This window comes from Scophthalmus maximus, chromosome 4 (assembly GCF_022379125.1).
Source record: "Scophthalmus maximus strain ysfricsl-2021 chromosome 4, ASM2237912v1, whole genome shotgun sequence".
NCBI lineage: Eukaryota > Metazoa > Chordata > Actinopteri > Pleuronectiformes > Scophthalmidae > Scophthalmus > Scophthalmus maximus.
Window position 1 is genome coordinate 17,337,501 of NC_061518.1, and position 22,462 is coordinate 17,359,962.

At 40.8% G+C, this 22,462-nt stretch overlaps 1 protein-coding gene across 4 annotated transcripts in view; it reads left to right on the forward strand.

Annotated features, from left to right (window-relative positions):
• LOC118302636 (MAM domain-containing glycosylphosphatidylinositol anchor protein 1) overlaps positions 1-21,447 on the forward strand; it is a 149,342-nt gene extending 127,895 nt beyond the window's left edge. For 3 of the 4 annotated variants that reach the window (XM_035628940.2, XM_035628939.2, XM_035628941.2), the window contains 3 exons: positions 2,358-2,488; positions 13,669-13,786; positions 17,595-21,447. In XM_035628940.2, the coding sequence (XP_035484833.1) occupies positions 2,358-2,488; positions 13,669-13,786; positions 17,595-17,680 (335 nt within the window). In that variant the 3' untranslated portion in view covers positions 17,681-21,447. The remainder of the gene's footprint in view (positions 1-2,357; positions 2,489-13,668; positions 13,787-17,594) is intronic. The other variant, XM_035628942.2, reaches the window with a different exon arrangement.
• The last annotated feature ends 1,015 nt before the right edge of the window (positions 21,448-22,462 follow it).

Consider the following 22,462-nt stretch of genomic DNA (forward strand, 5'->3'; position numbering starts at 1 on the left):
TAGGTAAGACAGCAAAATGCCCTCCGACTTTTGGTTTTAACGGGCCAGCAATGAGCATAAGAAACGTTTCTTTTTTGGTTTAGCTGGCAGCAACAATAAACACCATTTAATTAGTTTTATTTGGCAGTGGGTTGGATTTTAGACTGGCTCAGGTTTGCAGGGATCCACTGGCAAGCTTACTTGGAATCACTGGTTTTACTTTCACTTCACGCAGATGGAAGACAAATTAGAGTTTGAGGTAATTTAAATGTTGCGTCCTTGTGGGTTTGTTTGGATGATACTCATTGTGTAGGATTTCAAAAAAGGTCTTGTTGACTGTGCGAAAGGTTGGCTGTGTTAGTGTAGCAATTACATAACATATTACACTTAGTTATTTTATACCAAATAGTGAATGTTGTTTCTACTTGTTTAACTTTTTACCTCCAGCTTTTTAGTTTAGATTTTCATTTTCAGGAAAAACATTATGATAAGCTTGTTGTCTAGCAAGGTTTGATTAAAAAAGGATTTAGTTAAGCCCGGATTTTTCCCTCTTTCTCATGCTCCTGAATTGGTAATTTACTCAGAAGTCTGAATAACATGTTTTGGCTTGTTGTTTTTTGGGTTGCACAAGCCAGAACAGAGACTGTAATTCCTTCTTTTCTTTTTTTTTTTTTTTTGTCGGTGCACACAGTTGTGCAAAGCTTTGACTCTGAGGTTAGGGACCAACACAAGACATGAGCCCTGCTGTCTTCCCCACTCATGATTCTGCAAGTAGCCCTGATAGAGCTGTGGCTTCTCATCGGCCCCCCTGACACTGCTTTACCTCAGTCCAATCAATTGTCTGCTTATCAGAGTCTGCTTGTGTGTGTGTGTGTGTGTGTGTGAGAGAGAGAGCATACAATATTTGGAAAAAAAAATGTGGATAATTTTTCATTGCTTTCACACAAAATGCATTTATGACCACATTTTTCATAAATCATGATCAAAAATGGCCAATTGCAAATTCAGCTGAAAGCCTATGTATTTTTAGTCTTTTAACAAAACAGACAAAATGGGATTTGAATTTTTTGTATGGAAATATGGATCACGGAAAAAAGCTTGGTGGGAGAAAGAAGAGTGGCAGGGAGAGGGATGAGGATAGGAGGACAAAGGACAGGAAGAACAAGACCACTTATGTTGATGAGAACTTATGGCCAAATGCAATTCATTTCAATGTTCAACAAAATTTTATTTGTATTGCGCCAAATCACAGAATACATTGTCTCAAGGAACTTTACATTATAAGGTCGAGACATTACAATATTACAGAGAATGGAGAGAAAAAACCCTTTTACTCTAACAGATCCGGACTCGGTTGTTTGCAGCCATCAGCCTCGAAATGATGGAGAGTGGGAGAACTGGACCCCTCACAGCACTGTACAGTAATTTTGATTATACTTTACATGTTGTTGGGTTTAAGTAGACATTATTGCAGCCCTGGATTTTTAGGATTTAGGATTTTTACACAGGTAAAGGATACTGAAGTAATTTCCGATTCGTTCTTCTTACATATTGAGTACAGTCAGTGAAGTAACATGTGCTATCCTTATTCTATAATGTAATACTGAGAGAATAAGTCAGTGTGTTGTGACTGACAGTGTTGAGTGAGAATTGTCGCCAGTGTTCTGGTAGAACAAGCTTATTTTGAGACGTGTAGGAAGTGCTGTGGTGACTTGAGTGAGTTTTGGGGGTGAGATTAATTGTTTGGCCCAGATGCATGTTGGTGATGCTGACTGTGTGAAGAGTTTTGAAAAACTTGCTTCGGTATTGCGCAATGCTTGTTAGCAATTGAAAAAAAACTGTAAAGAACACAGAGTTCATTTGCACTTGTCAATTAATCAACAAATCAAATTTATATTTTGTAAAATGCATTGTGTGATTGCTGCTGTAACTGAAATTTCTCAGTTTGCGATCAATGAAATCTATCAATCTATCTATCTATCAATCTATCTTTCTATCTTTCTATCTTTCTATCTTTCTATCTATCTATCTATCTATCACCATTACTTCTGTGTGACTCTCTCTCTTCCTTCCTCCTTGCTGCTGTCCATTTGCTCCATAGCTATATCTGTGTAAAATAAAATGCTCCACCTGAAATAGCACAGCTTCTCCTTTAATATGTGCTAATTTTTACTGTAGGTGAAAAGGCCATTTTGTTTGGGTTATTTTCTTTAGAATGTTTTCCTTCAACATTTAATAATGATAACCTCTGCCTGCAGCTTTGCCATAACTCAGTATTCATCATTTGCTCATTGACAGTTTCTAATTATCTGCGTTTGTGTGTGTGTGTGTGTGTGTGTGTACGCCTGTGGGGATGCACGTGTGCATACTTTTCACAGGCACTCTGAATGTGCTTCTGAGAGTGAGAAGCATTGCTTCGGTGGACTCGGTGATTTGGACGAAGTCTGGTCATCAAGGCCCGGACTGGAAGAAGGCGTGCTTTGACATCAGCCCTAGTGGGCCCTTCCAGGTAAGGTTGATTTTTGGTGATTGCTTTTCTTCCTAACACAGATAATTACAAAAAAACATGATGTTTGTCTTCATAGAGAAACTAATGAAGAGAGAAGAGGATGCAACCTAAGAGCCTTTGTATTTTTGTGCAAACACAGTCAGTAGCCTGGTCCGCCATCTTCGATGTGCTGTAAACCAAGCACCACAATTTCTGCAGCATAGTTTTTGCATCATGTCCTGCCTCCGACATGTTCTACACTGGCCAAACCAAAGTGTATTTCCAGTGGGACAATCTCTGATTGTGTGCTTCATCTTTTTAGGGGCGACATTGTCTGGACCTGTTTGTCCTGACACTTTTTGTATGTGAAAGTTGCTCCAAGGTCCTGCAGCCTTACTTTAAGCAGCTATGATGCAGTGGCATCATCTTCTGATGAGAGGCAAACATGTAGAGTGCTCTGTAATATTTGCTTGATGTTGAAAGATCTCAATCTCTAAGCTCCCTGCAGTGTTTGCTTCTCCAGGGTCAATTTAAAGGGACTGACTAAAGTGTCAGGTCTGCTTTGGCTGGCTTTAAGGACATGGGAAAAAAATGTACGAAACAAAGAGTTAAATGCTTTTATGTTCACTTTATTCCTGTTATCTCTGTCTCCTCTTTTTACTCACATTTATTCTACTGTAGTCGTTCTATTGTCTTTCCCCACGAGGAAGGTCTCTACTTCCGCCTACATAGAACAGGGGGCATTTAATACTCTGGGGGTTATCAGGGATCAAGGGAATTTCACAAAGAATTGGGAATGAAATTATGCTTGGTACGTCATGAATATTTCATAGAAAATCCTCCACAGTGGTTTTAAAAGCTCTGTAGTTGTACTTACTTCCCACTTCATCAGTGTTAATACATGTTTAAAATCTCTTTCTCCTCTCGTTGAGACAAAACACCAACAGGTATCAGTTATGAGAGGGAAAAAATATGTTTTTTAGCAACAGAGAAGCTACGAGGGTATAGAAGGAACCCAAGCTGTGTTGCCAAACACCCGCCCTGTTCCAGCCAGCACCATGGGCCACTGCTACTCATCATGGTCTCAGGGAGTAAGCAGTAAGAGAGTCTGCCCACCGGAACCAATACGTACCACATAATTATTTATCAAGCAACACACATTTGTGCAAAAACTAGTACTAATGAATACAATGAAAAGTCTGATGAATATAAATTAACTCCAAGCTTATATATGGGAGACTAAGATGCATTTTTCAATCATTGAATCTTGACATCTTAGCACTGTGGGGAGGTGGAGTTGGATGAGGAGCCATTTAGTGAACACTCAGGTCAGCAACAAGCCTGGTTCACACGGTAACCAGAGGATTATTCACTTCGCCAGGAATGTGCTGATCTCAGGGGTTGAGAATGAGATTGCACACAGACTTGAAAGGGCCAAACAGCACACATGGAGTACGTGTGTACGCACATGTCATGACCTGTGAACAAAAATGAATAAATAAAATATCTGTAGTTTGTGTTGCTGTGACTCAATGCACTGGATTAGTATCAATGCCAGTGACATGGATTGGATATTTGCCAGATAATGTGCACTGAAATTTGTTTCTCAGTCAGTTTCCAAAACCTTAAAATGGTGGATTGTTGTAAATGTTTCTTTGAATACAGACTAAATACACTGTTGGACCCAATATACAATACAATTGCCTGATTGGACAATTAGAGACTATTTGAGGTTAACACCAGGGCCAATACATATGTGACTTGCTTTTTATAAGGACATATCAGTGTTGATTCCTTCAAAACTAACTTTGAACTAACTTTGAATTCATGTGTGCTATATCTCCTATCTTAAACTCAAACTCAAATTAAGCTCAAGGGGTGCAGCCTTCCCCAGTCAGAGCTGCATAATATTTCCCCCTGCTGAGTTCACCAGAAGTTTAAAGTTTAAGTTTACTGTACTCTTTCGGTCGATGGTGGAGAAAACGGTTTGGGAGGCTTAACAGAGGAGGGGGTCCGTGTTTGAGCACTGTCTGTTGACACATCATCGAGGTCCCATCGGCTCTTTGGCAGCTTCACTTGCAGTTAGCTCATCCCTGCTGGGAGGTGGTCGAGTAAACTAGATGACTCAGTCCTCCTTTCTGACCGGACACGATGCTTCCTCTCCCTCACTCATCTTCCCAGCTGTTTTCACTCACTGTGTGTGTGTGTGTGTGTGTGTGTGTGTGTGCGTGTGTGTGTTTGTTTTCACATGCCTCAAACCTCCTTGTGGTCTTTTTTTTCTTAACTCCACTTATCGTTCTCTCCGACCCCGAGCTGGGACAGTCGGGCCCGTTGGGTCGATTCTGGCCCTGGTCTGCTTCACACACTCCTGTCTCAAGGCTAATGACTACTGCCTCTTAAAGGGGCAGTAAGCAATTTTTGAGAGAGCTTGTTTCTCTGTTTGTTGTTGTCGAAAACGCAGAGCAGCGTCACCCGCTAGCACGTCTCCTAAGTTGTCGATGAGTGATGTTTACAAACTGCACTGGCAGTGTTGTGTGGTCTGCACCATTTTTTAGTTTTTAATTTACAGAGCCTGGGCTGCCCCGAAAACTTGGATTTGTTTCCCGCGCCCACACACAAAGGCGACAGCCAACAGGTGGTGAGGAAATATTCGCTGATTTTTTTAAAAACAGGCTTCCCTCAGACTCAGGAAAGGGAAGAATTATTATTTATTAATGATTCATCAGAATATGTGATGACAAAGTATTGACAAGAGTCGTTGGCCCTTCGACGCCATGGGGAGATATTGTAGTAGAGGGCGTAGGTCCTGGGCAGTGGCAAAATAAATCCCCCCGTGGAGTCCAGACACTGGTGAGTCAATGATGACTAGGCGTCGATATGGAGGTGGAGGGTGCGCATAACAGCAGCATGACAGAACTAAGGCACTAAGGCACTATACTTAAACAGACAGCAGCAAGATGATAGGCTAACAAGGCAGGTGTGTAGCAATGCTATTGGACAGATGAGACCAGCTGATCGATGAAATGACAGCCCAGGGAAATGACATCAAGCGTGCGTGTAAGATATGGACACGCGTGCTCATACAGTGAAACTGATTTTTAAATACACACATACAGCAGTTCCCAGTACCCTGCAGCAATTAGCTATGACAGGTCAATTAACAGGTTTATTTATGAGCAGGGGGTGCCTGCTAGTTGTGTTCTAATGATTCTAGATACTCTTTGTACGTGCATAGGGGAAATTGAATCCATGATGAATGTGGGCTGAAGGCCTTAGCTGGGGGCTGCGTTTGCTCCTCATTAACTATTCCTCTGCAACACCAAGTTTCTCTCACCATTAAAGAGAGAATTAAGCCTGAAACAGTAACAGGCAACACTGTATGTTTCTTGGGCTCCTCTCATATGTCATCTTTTTTCCAAACACAGATATAATGGTTTCAGGTTTTATTTTTCTCATTTCCTTCACTATTAGCAATCATACTGCTGTCATGGGTGTGTGCCAAATACACACCTCTACCGAGATGAATTCAACAGACATTTTCCTCGACTGTGAACATTTTTAATTTTCTGTCTTAGAATAAAACAACAATCCATTTTTTAAACCATTTAAAGATACAGGACATGATTTAATCAGGTAGATTTCATCCTGTATATGAAAGTGTGTAAACAGCATCCATTTATATCCCCACTCCAGGGCAGACTGAAGTGTTTCAGGTTACGTGCCTGTTGGGACAACTGGAACTGAATCACAATCGAGGGCCAAGGGGTCAGTGAAAATGTAAAACGCAGGTTAGGGGCCAAATGGGAGGAATGGAGATAAACCACCAAAGGTCTGAAAGTATCACCTCTCTGAGCTGGACACAGAAACAGAACATGCCCAGTCAGCTTGACACAGAGACACATGTTTACACACAAATTATAGATCAAAATGCATGCAGAGACACCACTCACACACAACAAACAGCGTACTGTACGTGGGCGCTGTGACAAGAGAGGCAGTCACAAGGAAGAGCCTCTACCATCCTGCACTGTCTATGCCGTGTTAAGGCAGTTGGCCTAATCGGCCCAGACCCATAACCTGATGGTTTTGAATAGGAATTAAACTGACAAGAGAATACCAGTCAGAAACATGTATGGCAATGTGTTTGTGAGCAACACAAGGGCTGTTGGGAGGAAGTGGGTGTATGGACAAGAGAGAATGAGACATGAGTGTGTGTTTGTGTCATTAATAAATCACTTAATGCATCTTAAATATTCATCCCCCATTTGTGTCGTGACTGGCGAAAGGTAGGTGAGGCAGGGTGGATGAATGAGGAAGGATGCACACGAGAGAGAGGTTGTCTCCATGGCAACTGAAGGATGCCGTGTATAATTTTTCTCTTGGCTCTCTCTTCCTTGTGTGGTCTTTCCAACATGTGCATACTTGCACTGTACTGTTAATACATTCCATAACTTTGATTACATATAAATACATAAATAACATTTATTTAACAGACGCTTTTGTCTAAAGCCACTTACGATTAGTTAATTCAACCATTAAGATATTACCTAACTAGTGAAAGTGCGAGTACATAAACATATATCAAACAGGAAGAAACAGCTTCAAGTACTCCATTCTAGATTGATTTTCTTCATATGTACTGTTTTTTAATTCAAGGAGTAAGGTTGATGGTCTGAGTAGAATATCGAAATGATAGACGAGTTTCGTCTTTAAGGGGAAGATTGAATTCAGACACGTGGATCACATGGTTTGCAGTTCAGACACTGTTTACTACAGCGCTGGATCGAGACCCTCTCAGCATGCTTCGAGGTGGTTCGACAATGAACAGAGCAACACAAGAGTTTATATACCACACCATGAACTCACAAATGTAGACTATACCATACGAGGTTGAAACTAGTCTTCCCAGACAGACATGCATCACCCAGATGATATTACTTACTCCTCGCATGGGGATTTCTGTCCCGTGACCTTGACCTGTTCACTTGAAATGAGTGTAACTTTGTACAGTCCTTCTCCCTCACATTTGTTAATTCAAACGTTTGTCCAGGCCAACATATTTTTGGGAGTTTAACCAAGCTGACTAACTAAATATTTTCTTTTTTGTTTGATCGATCAAGGAATTGTATGATTTATATATGAGTGTAAATATCTCTCGTGCTGCCGTTCTGTTGAATATTTCATAACCTTTACAAGAACTAGAACAGACAGATCAGTAAACTGTGTAGTCCACATTATCACACACACACACCCACACACACACACACACACACACACACACACACCACACCAACCACACCAATCACACAAACCACTGCCACGTAACAAATAGAGTTGCTAAATAATGTAGAGAGCAGCCTTGATCCTAGCACCAGCCAGAGGAGGCGAGCTGATAAACATACTTTCTCACTCTCACTCTCTCATTCTCCTACTCTCACTTTTCCACCCCTGTTACTACTTTCTGTTATGTATCGATCTCCCCAGGGGCCTGATGAAATGGAATAAGACCTGTCTGTTTCTCACAGGTTTTCTCTCTCTGCCTCGTCCTCCCTATTTTTCTTTCAGCTCCTATCGCTGCCACTCCCCGCACCACCCTGTCTTACCACACCCTCTTCTGTCTTTCATTCTGAACCCCTCTCTGTCCCTGGAAAGTGCTGGTTTCCTTACAATCAATAACAATGATTAAGTTGTCTGCTGTTGACAATTACCTGACACAATTGCTGTTGTTGTGTTCCTCTATTTAGCTTATTTGGTTGGGGGGGAAAGCAGTTGGAATTAATAATGGCTCTGTCACGTAAATGTTGCCAATAACTATAGCTCGCCGCTTCCGAAACATTTGATACTGATGAGTATGAAGGAGCAGAGGACTGTTTAAGATGACCAGGGATTGGTCTGCTGTGTTTCCTTGAGTACAGTATGCAATGTGAAGACCAGCAGCCTTTGGCAGTATCCAAACAGTGTCCATGCTATGCGGGTGCCAAACAGTATCTAGTGTGCATGATTAATTCTATGAATTCTTCTTCACAAGCATAAGTTAGTCACACCTATTTTTAAAAAAAAACATTTCCACTTTTTTCCACAATGAATTATTTCTGCCTCTTTTAACCGGGACAGGTGAATGTGGCGTCGCTGTGTCTGCTGAACAAACATTCAATCAGCAGGTTGACCACTGGTCGTCATTGTTCACAGAGACTCCAGTCTGCAGCTGCAGTGCGATGCACATGAAAACGTTTGTTTTTCTAGGATTCAATGGCATAAAGTGGTAAGGTTGCATTTTGAAACCAGCTAAATACCCCTCTCCTTTCAAGAGTGTAGGAGGATCTGGTCTTCACGTAAAGCAAAAATGCAAAAAAGCGCTCTCTAGAGCCAGTGTTTGGTTGTTGTTTGTTCTGGGTTACTACAGCAACATAGAGATACAACATGGCAGACTCCATGGAGGAGGAGCCACTCTCGATATCTATGGTGATGAAAACACAACGAAAATGCAGGTGATTATAATACCAACCTAATTATGAATTTTATATTCCATTTCTGCCTATAGATCTCCTCATCCCTTCTCATTGGACCTTTAAATCATAAAGTTAGATAGAATGGCATCACAAAAACATTGAATTGAATGCATAATGCTAAGAATGAATTCACAAGTTAATGTGGTATTGTAAACTTGGGGTTAAAAATGCAGTGTTCACACCCAAACCAACATTACGGTATCAGGATTGTTCTTTTCTCAGATTTGACAAAAGGTCTTCCAGAGCCACAGACAACATCGTACAACTGTTTGCACAGTCTGGGTTGTTCTCTCTTGAACTTACTCAACACTCTGTCAATTTTATTCATAAAAGTTGGGAGGCGAGTTCATGCATGGCAAGAGGTCTGTGCCAAAGCGGGACAGTGTCCAAACCCAGTTTAATTAAGGACCATTAACCTGAATTCCCAAGAGAAATTTACAGTGATCGCCTTCTAGTGTCCATTACACACTGTCTCAAATTTCCCCTTTAAACTGCCTTCACATGATTCTCTAATTCAGCTGAATTCTCGGAGGATCGGCCTTTGAAGTAGATGTTATTTAGCTCCACAGACTGCAGGAGTGACTGCATATTGACACTTGTTTCATTTCTGCTTCATGTTGAGAGCATGTCCACAGAGAACACAAACTTTCTAGTCCTGTGCACGGCTCACTGACTTGCATGCACTGGAGGTCTTTGAGGTACTGCCACTCGCCTCAGCGTTTCCCGTCTCTTTGTGCTCCGTCCAAGAAAAGTAATGATGAACAGTTTCCTTTCCTGCCTCTCTATAATAAGAGCTGCAGCCCAGCCAGTGGCTTGCATTAATACAAGTCCTTTTATCGTAAACAGGGGTAGAGCCAACCCATAAGAAAGCATTAGAAGTTAAGTTGTTTACTGCCCGCCGGCCATGATTAGTAATGTCTGTGTATATTCGAGTTGTAAATCCCTGAAATGTGAACTGCCTCTTTATGAGCATTTCTGCTCTTGATTTGGGTTTATTGCATTTGCAGGGGGAAAGAAACATTTTGTTTGAGTTGCCCATTCACATTCACATAAGTTTCTCCACTATGATATGGTCAATCAGGGTCTGTGGCGATTGCTCTTGCTTAAATTTTTTTATCGTTCCGTCGAACCATGATCTGTCTGCCTCTTCTATCACACGTCCCTGTGAAGTGCACTTGATGCTAGTTGTTCACTGATACGTGAACATGTAAAATCAATCAATAGAGATACAAAAAAAGAGGTAACATGCTGTATTAGAATATCTGTGTTCTCACTCGCTTCTCTATGGATTACCCAGAGGCCATCTGTGTTCCTCACAGTGTTTTGTACCTGGGGGGCTTGTTTGAAACGAGGCCAACCCACATTTGTGTTCCTCACACAGCAGTGACTCTCTTCTGCACATGTATTTCAAAGCTGTCTGTGCACCTCTTTCTCTCTCTGTCCCACACACACACTCAGACACATACACACTCTGTTTTACACTCTCTGGTAGCTGCGTCCCCTCTGGTATGTGGACAGCACATCAATGGGAACATTAAAGGTTACACGGCTTAGCAGAACGAAACATTCACAACTCCAACCTGACACATTACAGTACACCCTTTGATCCTGCAGTGTCACACACGCCCCCCCCCCCCCCCCCCCCCACACACACACACACACACACATACAGTACACAAGCTGTCTATCAGGCACATTAGCTCTGGGAGCTTTACACAAAGTTGTCCTAGGGGTCACGGGGTCCTACTCAATTTTGGTTTGATCAAAATATATATATATATATATCTGAAATATCCATAGTCAAATCCGTGCCTAAAAAAATGTTCAGTGACTGTATATCAAGCAACTGTGTTGCTCCCAACGTTGAGAAAGTCTGAGATCCACACGTGTGTACACTTCAGCACAGTGCCTAGCAGTGATGTGTAAGTGTGAGGCACTGTTGGCACAGGCGACTCACACTTCAGCTTGATCGGTCAGCAGTGAACATTAAGTCAAAGGGCAGGAGCCTGTTTCCCGGAGCCTTTCCAGAAAAAAACAACAACAACACATCAAATCATTATTTTGCCATCCTGTGTAGCACGCCAGGATGCTGCATTGCTTTGCGCCTTGCCGTTCCTGTTTGATATCTTTGAGTTAAAAATTCTACTCAGTGTGATTGCGTTGCTGTTGTTGTTGCTTAAAGTAGAAAGCTATTTGTGATGCTGCTGTGTGTGCTGCGTCAAAGCCAGTGTTTCTCTGGGCTTCCCCGCTCATCAACTCTAATTATCCAACAATCTGGTGTCTTGTGCTCGGAGGTGCAGAGAGGCATGCATGCGTAGCTCCAGTGTCACTGCAGGCGTGTTTGTACGCGTGTGCTTTTGTAGTTAGTTATGGGGATGCTGTAGTCTGCTGAGCTTGCACACTACGAGACACAGAGAATAGAAGAAGACGGTAAATAAAACACTGAATAAAACAATATAGTATTCACAGGCACATTTTTTTTTAATCATTTATCATTTGTAAATTAGATAAGAGTGACCATTTCAGGAATCAGCCTCTTCCCTCTACTACATCCGAATATTACTTACACTGACCATCTGCTTAAAAAAATATAAAAACACTCCAGCACAAATGAACACAACCAAACCCATCCAGCCTGTGCTGCTGCCTTCTCACGCCACATCCCTCAGTCAGCTTTAAGTTTCTCCCTGTCAGGACCAATTTGGGTGAGCAGGATGTTGTTATGGTGCAGACCGAGCAAGCGTCACGTAGCACATGTCATGTTCGTCATGATGTTCAATGTACAGATTTGAGGTCCAACCACAGGTGGACTGCGGAAGTGCCTGAAACCTGTATTCTCTCAAGTGACCAGCAGAGGGAAAATTTCGACGATTACAAAAAGAAGTCAATTTCTGTAGTAGTCTGTGTGAAAATGACCCTTGTTTTATAACGTCAGTGAACATTTTCCTGATGAGTTTATGGTCTCAATCTCTGGTTTTGAGTCTTCTTTAATTGCAACATGATGTTCGTTTTGAAAATTGTGGTCCAATTAAGAGTAGGTTAGTCAAATGGACGCCTGCTCCTATATTATTGTATTTATACTTCAAAATGATATCCCCAATTCTAGGACTAAATTAGAAAGCAATTGGGGAAGACGTGGTACTGCTCTTGTGCTTCCTACCTTTGAATGTAACTGAATAATAATAATAATAAATTTCATTTATAGAGCACTTTTCATCGCTAAAAGCAATGTCAACGTGCTACAGAGTAGAAAGTTCAAGCGTGTGTGAGCGCATACATTCAGTTGACTGAGTGGATCTAGGTATATATTGTTCAGCGATTCTCCAGAAGGAGTCAACACAGTTGATCCATCTAGTTGAGGGACATTTACAGAATTATCAGTGGCCACTCATGAGTCTCCAACTTCTACTTGTTTTTTTTCATGATTATACAGCCCAGGTGAACTGGAGAAATGACTTTCACATGCACGCGCTGCTCCGCGACTGTGTGGTTATTGGTATCTGCCCCATGAATTTCTGTTTGATACTTCAAAGTGACATAGCTTTTAGGAGCAAACAGAACAACACTCGCAGATTAAAACACAGGTAATGGAATGTCTTGGCAGTGAGAGATGGTCACCGCGGTGTTTGCTGCTCCTCCATTCCACACGTTGCACTAACTTAGGCCGCGTATGGGGTCGGGTCTGGCTTTTCTTCGGGTTAATTGAATCCAATCCTGCCGTGGCTCGGTATATTTACACACAAATTGATGGCGAGCCCCACTTTCTTTATTCTGTTAACACTCAACAGTGCATTGGTGTTAAAAGATGGTGTTTGTAGAGGGAAGCCAGTCATGCACGTTTGTTACTCCTCCATGTATGCACCTGCTCGCTCTCTTGCTAACCCGTTTACAAAGAAATGGTATAGGGGCAGTTTTTCATCAGCATCACCTGCAACTCTTCCTGCTCTCGTGGAATAACTTGAGCGTGGCGCCTTGCTGAAGGGCTTGTTGGTAATGTAGTCGGAAATATAAACATATGAATGAGCCCAGGCACCTATTTTTCTGTGGAGCACATTTCTGCAGAAAATACTTAAAATGTCAAATGAGCCATCATTACTTCAGGACTGAAAATCCTTCAGACGTGATTCCACTGTGAGCTGTCGTATTTAAGATTAAACACTGAAAAAGAAACGGTGTCTGCAGTTAGAGCCAATAACATCCGATGCCGCGAGAGTTGCTTTTGTAATTTTGCGGAGCAACACAGTTTTCTTGTTTATTTGTTTTTGCCCCTCCTCATATCCCAGGCAGAATACTCTTGTTTTTTTGATTAGCTTGGTGCGATGGGCTTTTGGTACCTTGGTACACCACAGTAATTAGGCTGTCAGTCAAAAGCAGATGGCTGGTGGCTAAAATAGGGAAGTCGCCGGGAAAGTTTTCAGCTGGGTCTCCTGTTTAGTATTGTTCTTGTGGTGTCCAAGAAGTATTATGGGATAAGACTGTAGGAATTATGCTAAAGCCTCAATACATGAGGTTTTACAACCTGCATTTTCTTTTCTGTGCTGTGTGTTTTGATGTACAGAAACAGCAACTTTACCATTTACTGTAAAAATGACATTCAGACAAATTCCAAATTGTTGTTTTGATACAGCTGTTATCTACTGTCAGATATACTCACCGAGCCTCCATATGTTTCCTTTGCTCTTCTCTGAACAGATTATATTTGAAGGAATCCGAGGCCCGAATTTCGAGGGGGACATTGCCATTGATGATGTGTCCATCACCATTGGAAAGTGCAAACAGGAGAACACTGTAGCCAGCGCAGGTAAGACAGGTAAGATAGACTATTTTTAGCGGAGCGAAAAGGAAGGCGATATAATTCTTAAAGGTTTGAATGTGTTTGCTTTGTTGTTTGTGAAGAACCAGTAAAGCACTTGCTAAGAAGGCACTTGCCTTGTAAAGGAATAAAGCACTTGCTGAGGAGCTGGAACAAAGTGGAATCAAACCGAGCTGAACTCGACTGATTTGAGCAAAACAGAAAGATTATTGAGGGCCTGCATAGGAGGGAATTACTGAAGAGATGGTAGTTTAAAGGAGAAAGAGAAACATAACTAAATATCCTGTTTTGGAAGTGTGGAAACATGGCGCAGAGAGTGGGAGCTGTCATTGTGGGAGCCGCACGCAGACAAGCAGACGCCACAGGGCAATGGCGTGGAGGCGAATTGGAAGCATCATCATCATTTTTGGCCTTCCTCTTTTTTTATCTTTTTATTCCACATCCCTTTATCTCTTTTAAGATAAATTTTCACACCACAAGCCCACTGACGCCCCCGCACCCACCTTCACCATCATCCTTGCCCCTTTCCTTGGGTTATATTACACATTTGCCAATCAAACGGCCGCACATTGGTCCTCATCCTGAAAGCTTGTTATTCACCCCGGCGAGAGAAAGGGACAGCGAACAGAGACGTGTGTGGTGATTACAGTAAAAGGAATTGGAGAAAAAAAATCTCCCATCCAACAGGGACAGTTGTTTTCATTTGTGCCCATATAATAAGCTTAATTAGAGTAATCTTTCATTTTAAAAAGTACATAGATCATAAATTCATTTCTCATCGGTTTTTAATAACAATTTGAGTGACTTGATTTATGAAGTCCTTTCTGTTTATATAGTCAAACAAATCACAATTACACGTAACAAATTTGCTTCAAATTGCTTTCGGATCTGTGCAGAATACGAAACCTTCTATCGTTGCAACCCCAATAAATCCCCCCCCCAAAAAATATCTTTTAATGGGAAAAATCTCAGGGAGCGCACCAGACCAGAGACCCTCTTCCAGAAAGGACAGGCCTGCATAGATCCCCCTTGCACTGGATTTTAGTGCAGTAAACAAGTGGGGACATTTTTTGCAACATGTGGGGACATTTTTTGGTTCACGTTTTACTGCCATGTGGTACTTCAAAGAAAACCTCAGAGCTATGGAAACAACACAAAACTCAAAAAATGACGAAGTGAATTATTAATAATCTGCCTTTACCTCTTCAAACCCCCAACGTGAGAGACGCCTGTGTATGAGTGTGTTTGTGAGTGTGTGCCTGGATGTGTGCGATCTCACAAACATGCGCATGTAAAGACACTGGCGGATGGAGTGAATAATGGATGAAGGTGTAAACAGGAAGGGGAAAGCTCTTGAGCTCTCTGAGTGTGCGTGTGTGTGCATTTGTGTCCTGCAGCTTTTGTGCAGGCAGAGACATACAGTGCAGACAGATGGGTAATTATCAGGCAGGCGACGAAAGAGTCCTCGCCACTGTAAGAAACACAAATGCATCTGTCTTGAGTACAGATTTTGTGCCACTGTGGAGTTGGCGAGGTAAAATGAGGATGAGAGAGGGATTAAACTCAACCCGTGCTTGTTAGGTGTAATGAATTCAAAATACAGCTCCAACTCATTTTAAAACACACCCTTCACTCGCACTTAATGCAAGATATAAAAGATTTATAAGCAACCTATTCCATGTGTATTTTGTTATTTTTTCATAAGTTAGGTCCAGTGGCAATGTTTAGAAGAAAAGAAAGGTGTGTTAAAACAGACGTGCATGGTGAGACAGTGCTTTTCAATGCACAAGTGCAAAGCGGCACATAACAAAAGTGGGAGGTTTGAAGCGTGTACTCTTCAAGGATGTCATATTCTGAGACTGTGACCTCTCCCCAGACAAAGCTTGCTTTAAGGGCTCTTAACCCACCTCAGTCTCCTGGTCAAGGTCTACTGGTTGTAATCTGATCCCAAAGACAGTCAATATTTGAGCGAAGAAAGCCTAACATTGCATAATGTGAATACATAAAATGATGTACTTATTGGTGTCTGATTGTAAAATCCCCCAAACTACTGTATCTCTGAACGATATCTTTAACCAAATCACACACAGTAGGGCTATTCTACTGTATGTGAACTCGTTTCCATAATTACTGTCAGTAAAATATTTTCACTTCCATTTACTGAGCCTCCTCCAACCCCCCTGGGGAGGCCCACCTCCCACTTTGAACAATTCCCGTCTAGGTCATGACGTTGTGGGGACCTAAATATGTGTACACAGCAATATGGGGACGTGTCTCCTTTATGGGGACAAAAAGGACATTTCCATGTTGTAAATCATTGAATTTTAAGGTGGAAACATATTTTAAGGTTAGGGTAAGGAATAGACAAGTTAGGAAAACTTTAGAATGAGTTTGGGATGTTTGGTGCAACTCCTATTATGTACAGAAGAAAAGATCGATGGAGACACACAGAATCACGACAAACGCCATGTTCCACTTCAGCGTGTGTGTGTGTGTGTGTGTGTGTGTGTTGGAGGAGTGTGCTGGTTCAAACCTTTATTATAAATATTGATTTTCTGCCTAGAGGATGGACTCTTGATATGAAATCGTATTGATCCTTTTAATGCAATACCTACTTTTTATTTATGAAACTTTGTCTTTGAGCAGCGCGCATGTGTAATTTGTTGCTGCATTTGTGTAATGCTGTGTGTAAAAGAGTGTGTGTGTGTGTGTGTGTGTGTGTGTGTGTGTGTGTGTGTGTGTGTGCGTGTGGGTGGGTGTTTCTGTTTGTGTGTGTGCGCTGCGTCCATGCAGGAATTTTAACATGAAAGAAGCCTTTGAGAATCTCGTGCATACAAATCTTGGGGTTTCAGAACAATTAGATGACACCACATAAAAGGTGTACGTGCTGTATCTTATATGTGTACAAAAACAATAATAAACCTGCAGAGGAAATATAAAGTGAACAATCCATCACGTATCGCTGATGATGACATCAATAGCAACTTATTTTTCTCATTAAAATCTCAAAGGCTGTCGAGTTAATGTGAAGGATTTCCTTCATGCTTCTCTCTGTTTCTCTTACCTGTTTATTCATCCACCTCCTCATTCTTGTTCCAGTCTCCCCCCATCTCCTTCCTCTTCCACTCAACCCTTTCTGTCTGACAGCATCTCTCTTTTCTCCATGTGACATTACAAAACACAGGATGTTGTTTTCTACAACTGTCCCTCTGTTATAAACATTGGCCACATGATTTGCTCAAAAAGCTCTGGACTCTGCCACTCCAGAGCTTTCTTCAGTGCACATGCCTCAGGCTTAAAGACAGCCTCAGGGCAAATGAGAGAATATATACATGCACAGATAACACAAAGAAATACATTATTGTAAACTGGGACATAGGACATGGGAATAAAATATCACATTTAAAGTAATATCCTGTATATCCTATGAATTTCAGAGGAAGAAGAAAATAAAAAAAAAATGTGATGGCCACTGGTAAAACCAGATCTTGCATTGCCAATGTGAAATATCATGTCAGCAGGTGATCAAATTCCACCTTTTAGAAGAATTATGAGATACGAGTTGAAAGAAATGGAATGACTACAATGTAAACATTATAAGTGTGTATTATTTTTTTAAAAACCCAGTGGAAAGTTTATTATCTTCATGTGCTAGAACCTCAAGGACGTTTGCCTTTTTAGTAATTAATGTCATCATGTGTCAAAGCATTTAGTTAATAGCTAGATATGACTGACTGCATTACTTTAATGCATATACTAATAAAACAACTCTGTTTTGTTTTTGTTTTTTTGTTTGTTTCCATAGTTCTGATCGGTGGATCACACTCACTCCCATTGGCCAGCTGGCTGACCTTTGGCCTCTCCTGCTTCCTGTCGCTACTCTACAGATGATGAGCACTTCTCACAGCAGCGCTCCAACTGTCTGCACTGCCAGACACTGCCCTGACTCGGGCTCTTTTACTTCTCTCTCTACTCGCCCCATTTCCTTTCCCTCCACTTACTCGTCCCCTTACCTGTCTGTCCTCCTTGCTCGTTGTCTTTCTGACTTTCATGCATCCATTTCATCGTACTTGCTTTGGTAAATGTTAACACAAAGTCTTTGTCTAGTTTCTCCTCCTCTGCTTTCTTTGAACACCCCCCCAGAGTCAGTACAACCCACTGACTGTATTTAAGGTGAACATACTTAATGATGTTCACATTCTCCCCTTTGTCACTCCGTTAGATTCATGATAGCCATGTCAGTGTGTCACTTTGTCCCCTCTTCACTCTCCTTCATCAACCCTCTTCGCCCATACACGCACCCTCTCATGTATCTCCACTCCCTCAAACCGAAATCCTCGACGGCCCGATTCCCGAGACACACCAAAGTGTCGGACACGCTACCAAAGATGACAAAGGACCTAAGGGAATAAAGCGAGGGAACCGGGATTCTGAGAAGAAAGTGAAAGAGAGATAGATAGTGGGGGGAAATCCTTCTTTTTCAGAGAAACTGTCTCCCTTCTGTCCTAACCTTTGGGACCATGGGACCTACTGAAAGACAAAGAGAGAGGTGAAAAGACTGATGAATGAATGAATGAATAAACAAATGAATGGTGAGGAAAGGACAAACCAGAAACAGAGGGGGGGAAAAGATGGGTGCTCCCCGTTGCCTCTCTGCTTGCCCTCTGCTTGCCACAAGAGACGAACCTCAGTGCGGATTATACGTGTACATTTATCTATATATATCTCTATATATATATAGAGATATATATATCTCTAAATATATATATCTCAAATATAACAAAGTTTAAACTAAAACACAACCAGGACAGTGGAGGACTTTACAAAGTGAAATTAAAGAAGCACAACGTTTATACAACCTCTGCCGTTCCTTTGGGTTTTATTCTACTTATTATGTGATGTTGCAATTTGTCATACCTACTCAGTGTTTTTGATATTTCATTTTGTTTTGTTTTTCGTTCATGTCGTTATAAGGGACAAGGGCAATGGGTAATGAAGTATTATATTAATATTTATGAGAGGAAGACGAAAGGATTTGTGATGCAGAACCCAAATTGAGTGAAAAGCAAGGATGAGCCAAGCCACTGGGATAGAAACCTCAACTTTTCCTTGCACAAACAATTCAGTACTGAACACACACATCCACCTAGACACGCTCACTTTTCCTTTCTGACATCACAGTCCGGCCCTCAGCTCAGCCTATGCCTCAAATACTCCCATCAGCGAGTGACACAGAAGGAAGATCGAGAATGGTAGATCTACTTTTCGAATTCCAGCTACCTTGTCGTAATTGTCATTCCGTCACTGGACATCATGACTCATCGTGTTATCAGCTACAAATGAAAAGCTGGACATCTCTAATGAGGAAGAGAAGTGGTGTGGTATGGGAGTCAGAAAAATGTCCTGGCGTTCAGTTGAATGTTTGATCAGAGAGCACTTCTTCCTCAGCAGGTTACTGAATGTATGATTTTTTTCCCCAAACACTTTAATAAGTGAAAGGAGAAGAGTATCATTATCTGGCCGGTGTGCAGTGTGGGTTGCATATCGGATTCTCTGTCATTGTTTCATTATCATTGAATGTCGTTCGTGTAATTCATTTTCATAGTTACATAGATATGATTGTTAAAGTCAAACAATACTCAAATGTATAGATCTATATACAGTACATTTAAGATAGCAGTACAGCAGTTTAGGTACTTTTCCTCAATTCCTATCATATCGATTTATGATTCCCAGTGTATTCGCCATTCATGCAGTTCCCAAAATTTCAGTTGTGGCCATGGAAATCATTCGTGGGATTGTGTGCTGGCATTTTGTTGCATCATGCTTCAATTTCTATAAAAACGAAAACAAAATCACATTCACAAACAGTTAACACTGCTCCAGTGACTGATATGCTTGTGTATGCTGATCATTACATGATGTTGAAAACAACTCATGTACTTTTTACTTTCTCATGTTGGGTTGAGTTAATCATTGCACTTGTTTGTTTGTTTGCTTAGTTTTTTTTCTTCATTGTGCTTGGGATAACATTTTATTAGTAATTATTCAGCCATTAATTATACATGACATACAGAAATGATGTGCCTATTTGACTTGCCCAGGCTGGTTTGGCAGGTAATTTCCACATTGATGAATCCGACACTGATACAAACTGTTCTAGAAGAGAGTCCGAGTAACATGCTTTCCTGTAAATGTATCTTTCTGCAAATTATATACAGAGGTCTAAAAGGCTAAGCGTGACATATTTTCAACTTTTTAAATAATCTCTTCATAATGCTCCTGTCATTTTACCAAAAACACAGCATAGCAGATAGTATTGGTTTAAAGGCTTTCATTTCCATGTCTCCAATTTCAACTGCTTACTGTATAGCTGAGGGAATTGGCTAAGTGTGGTATATGTATAAGAGCTTAAGTTCATAAGATCATAACATTATCCAGCACTATAGAAGCACACTGTAGGTCAGTACTTAACCTATATTAAACACATTTAGAAATATAATTTAGCGTTGATGTGCAATGAATGTCATCATGCTAACTGTCGAATAATTTCTTAAATTGCCTGATTTATCAATGAGACAAAACCACTGGTATCGTTGCATTTGGACACGTGACAGCTGCAAAATAGGAGAGACAATATTGAGGAAATTTTAAGATTTGTTTCCTTTTAACGTTTGTTTTTATTTCCAAAACTGGTGTACAGGCTGTGGTTCTGTTTTGGCTTTTGTGACAATTTGAAACTAAAGTTTAAGGGGAAGACACTGTTTTATTGCACCCACCTGAGAATCAGACTATCATAGCATAACATACATATGTGCGATTAATCCAACCCGTTGCTCAGCTTTTCTATTATCAGTATCCATTAGTTGACTGATAAAGCAACAGCCCTTACTTGTTGCCGATGAGTATTAAAATATGTGACAGTATGTCCATCTGATTCTGTATGATAGAGCAACATGTTTCAATACAACATGACTGATTCTTCTAAACACCACAGTCAAATTTGAATCATCATTATCAGTCCTTGACTCCCATTTAAGATGACCAACGGGGAAGCAAAATGGAAAGCAACTGTAATTTATTTTTATACATTTTAATTACAGTACATGCTAAAATCAAAATTACATTGTATTCATGGCTTCATTATTGCCATTCCACAATATTTAACTGAGTTTAACCACATCTGTAGCAAAATTTAATTTGGTCATGTCGTGTCCAGAGCAGACACAAAGTGAGGTTTGCGTATATTTTCCAAAATAAAATCACATTCTGAAAGCTTCACTTATGATTCAAGTGATATTCATTTTTTCACTCAAAAATCAAAGAACCATGTGCTTAATTTGTTTCTAAGTAACATCTGTTAATAACATTTAAATTCAAATAAGCAAGAATGAAAATAAGCTGTCCTAGCAAATCATATTTAACATGCTGATCATAATTCAGTGCTGTAATTATGCACAGCAAGAAAAAGAAACCTGCCAGTTAGGAACCAGAAATGTTAAGAGAAGGTTAACCTTGATATTTGGAACTGGAGAACTAGAACCAAGTCGATATCTGCCCTGTTCTCTGGTGATTAACCAGCAAACATTATGGCCTAAGGCGCCTCCAGATTTAATGGAAGTGACTTCAAATCCAATTTTAAATAATTTTGATGAAGAGCAAACCAAAGACAAGACAACTAACTAAATGTTTACCATTTAATCAATCAGTAAAGAAAATCATTTGTACAATTTGTTTTTCTCTATCAGGCCAGTGATGATGTAAATTCACTCCAGATTTGAAAGGAGAATTTTGAGATCTTGTTCTGATCTTTCCGCTTTCTTTAAGTAACAGGCCCATCCATGTTTTACCTGGGCACAGGTACACATACAAACACATCTTTTTCCCAAACACTCATACAAACAGGTTTCTGCCACCATGTAGGAAAATAATAACAACCAGAATGACAAAATGACTGTTAATCATCCATCTACTGTATACTGTGCACTGTTTTGATTAGAGTAGACCTGACAGAGACTGCCTGCCAAAAGCTTCTGGTACGCTGAGCAACTGCGTAGCAATAGATCAAGTATTCCTCCTGGCAATAGCAAATGAAGAAGGCTAACATGTTTAGATGTTATTTTATGTTTTGTGGGAAGTGAGATCATGTAAAACAATCAGAGTTTAGGTCTGGGAACACTCCCTGGGAGTACTGCTTCCCTGTAATGTTCCCTGAAACATTAGGGTATTACAGTCTTGGTTTACGGATCGCGATGACCTTTTCACCAAATCAACGCTGCGATCCTCGCCTCGCTTTTCCCAAAAGATGGTTTGGATTTGTTGTAGGAAAATGTTGCTTCGATTTGATGTGTGATTAAGGATACTCTCTCCATCTAACATATGATCAACCTTAATCCACATACCTTTGCAAGCGGGCATCGTCCAGTGGGCCAGCAGACTTTGTTAAATTCTACCAACTCACAAAATGGTGTCTGTACTGTGTTCTGTGGCATTCAGTGTTTCACCAAGCAGATTCAAAGTGATAAGCCCTCGAACTTACTTTTTAGGACTCACCTGACTATTGTAACTCACTGTGACAAGCAATATCTTTGCATTAAGTAAGTTTTGGAAACGCATCGGTAGCAGTGCACGTGCTGTCAAGTTTCACAGCATAAAGCGGTCAATTTATTGAAA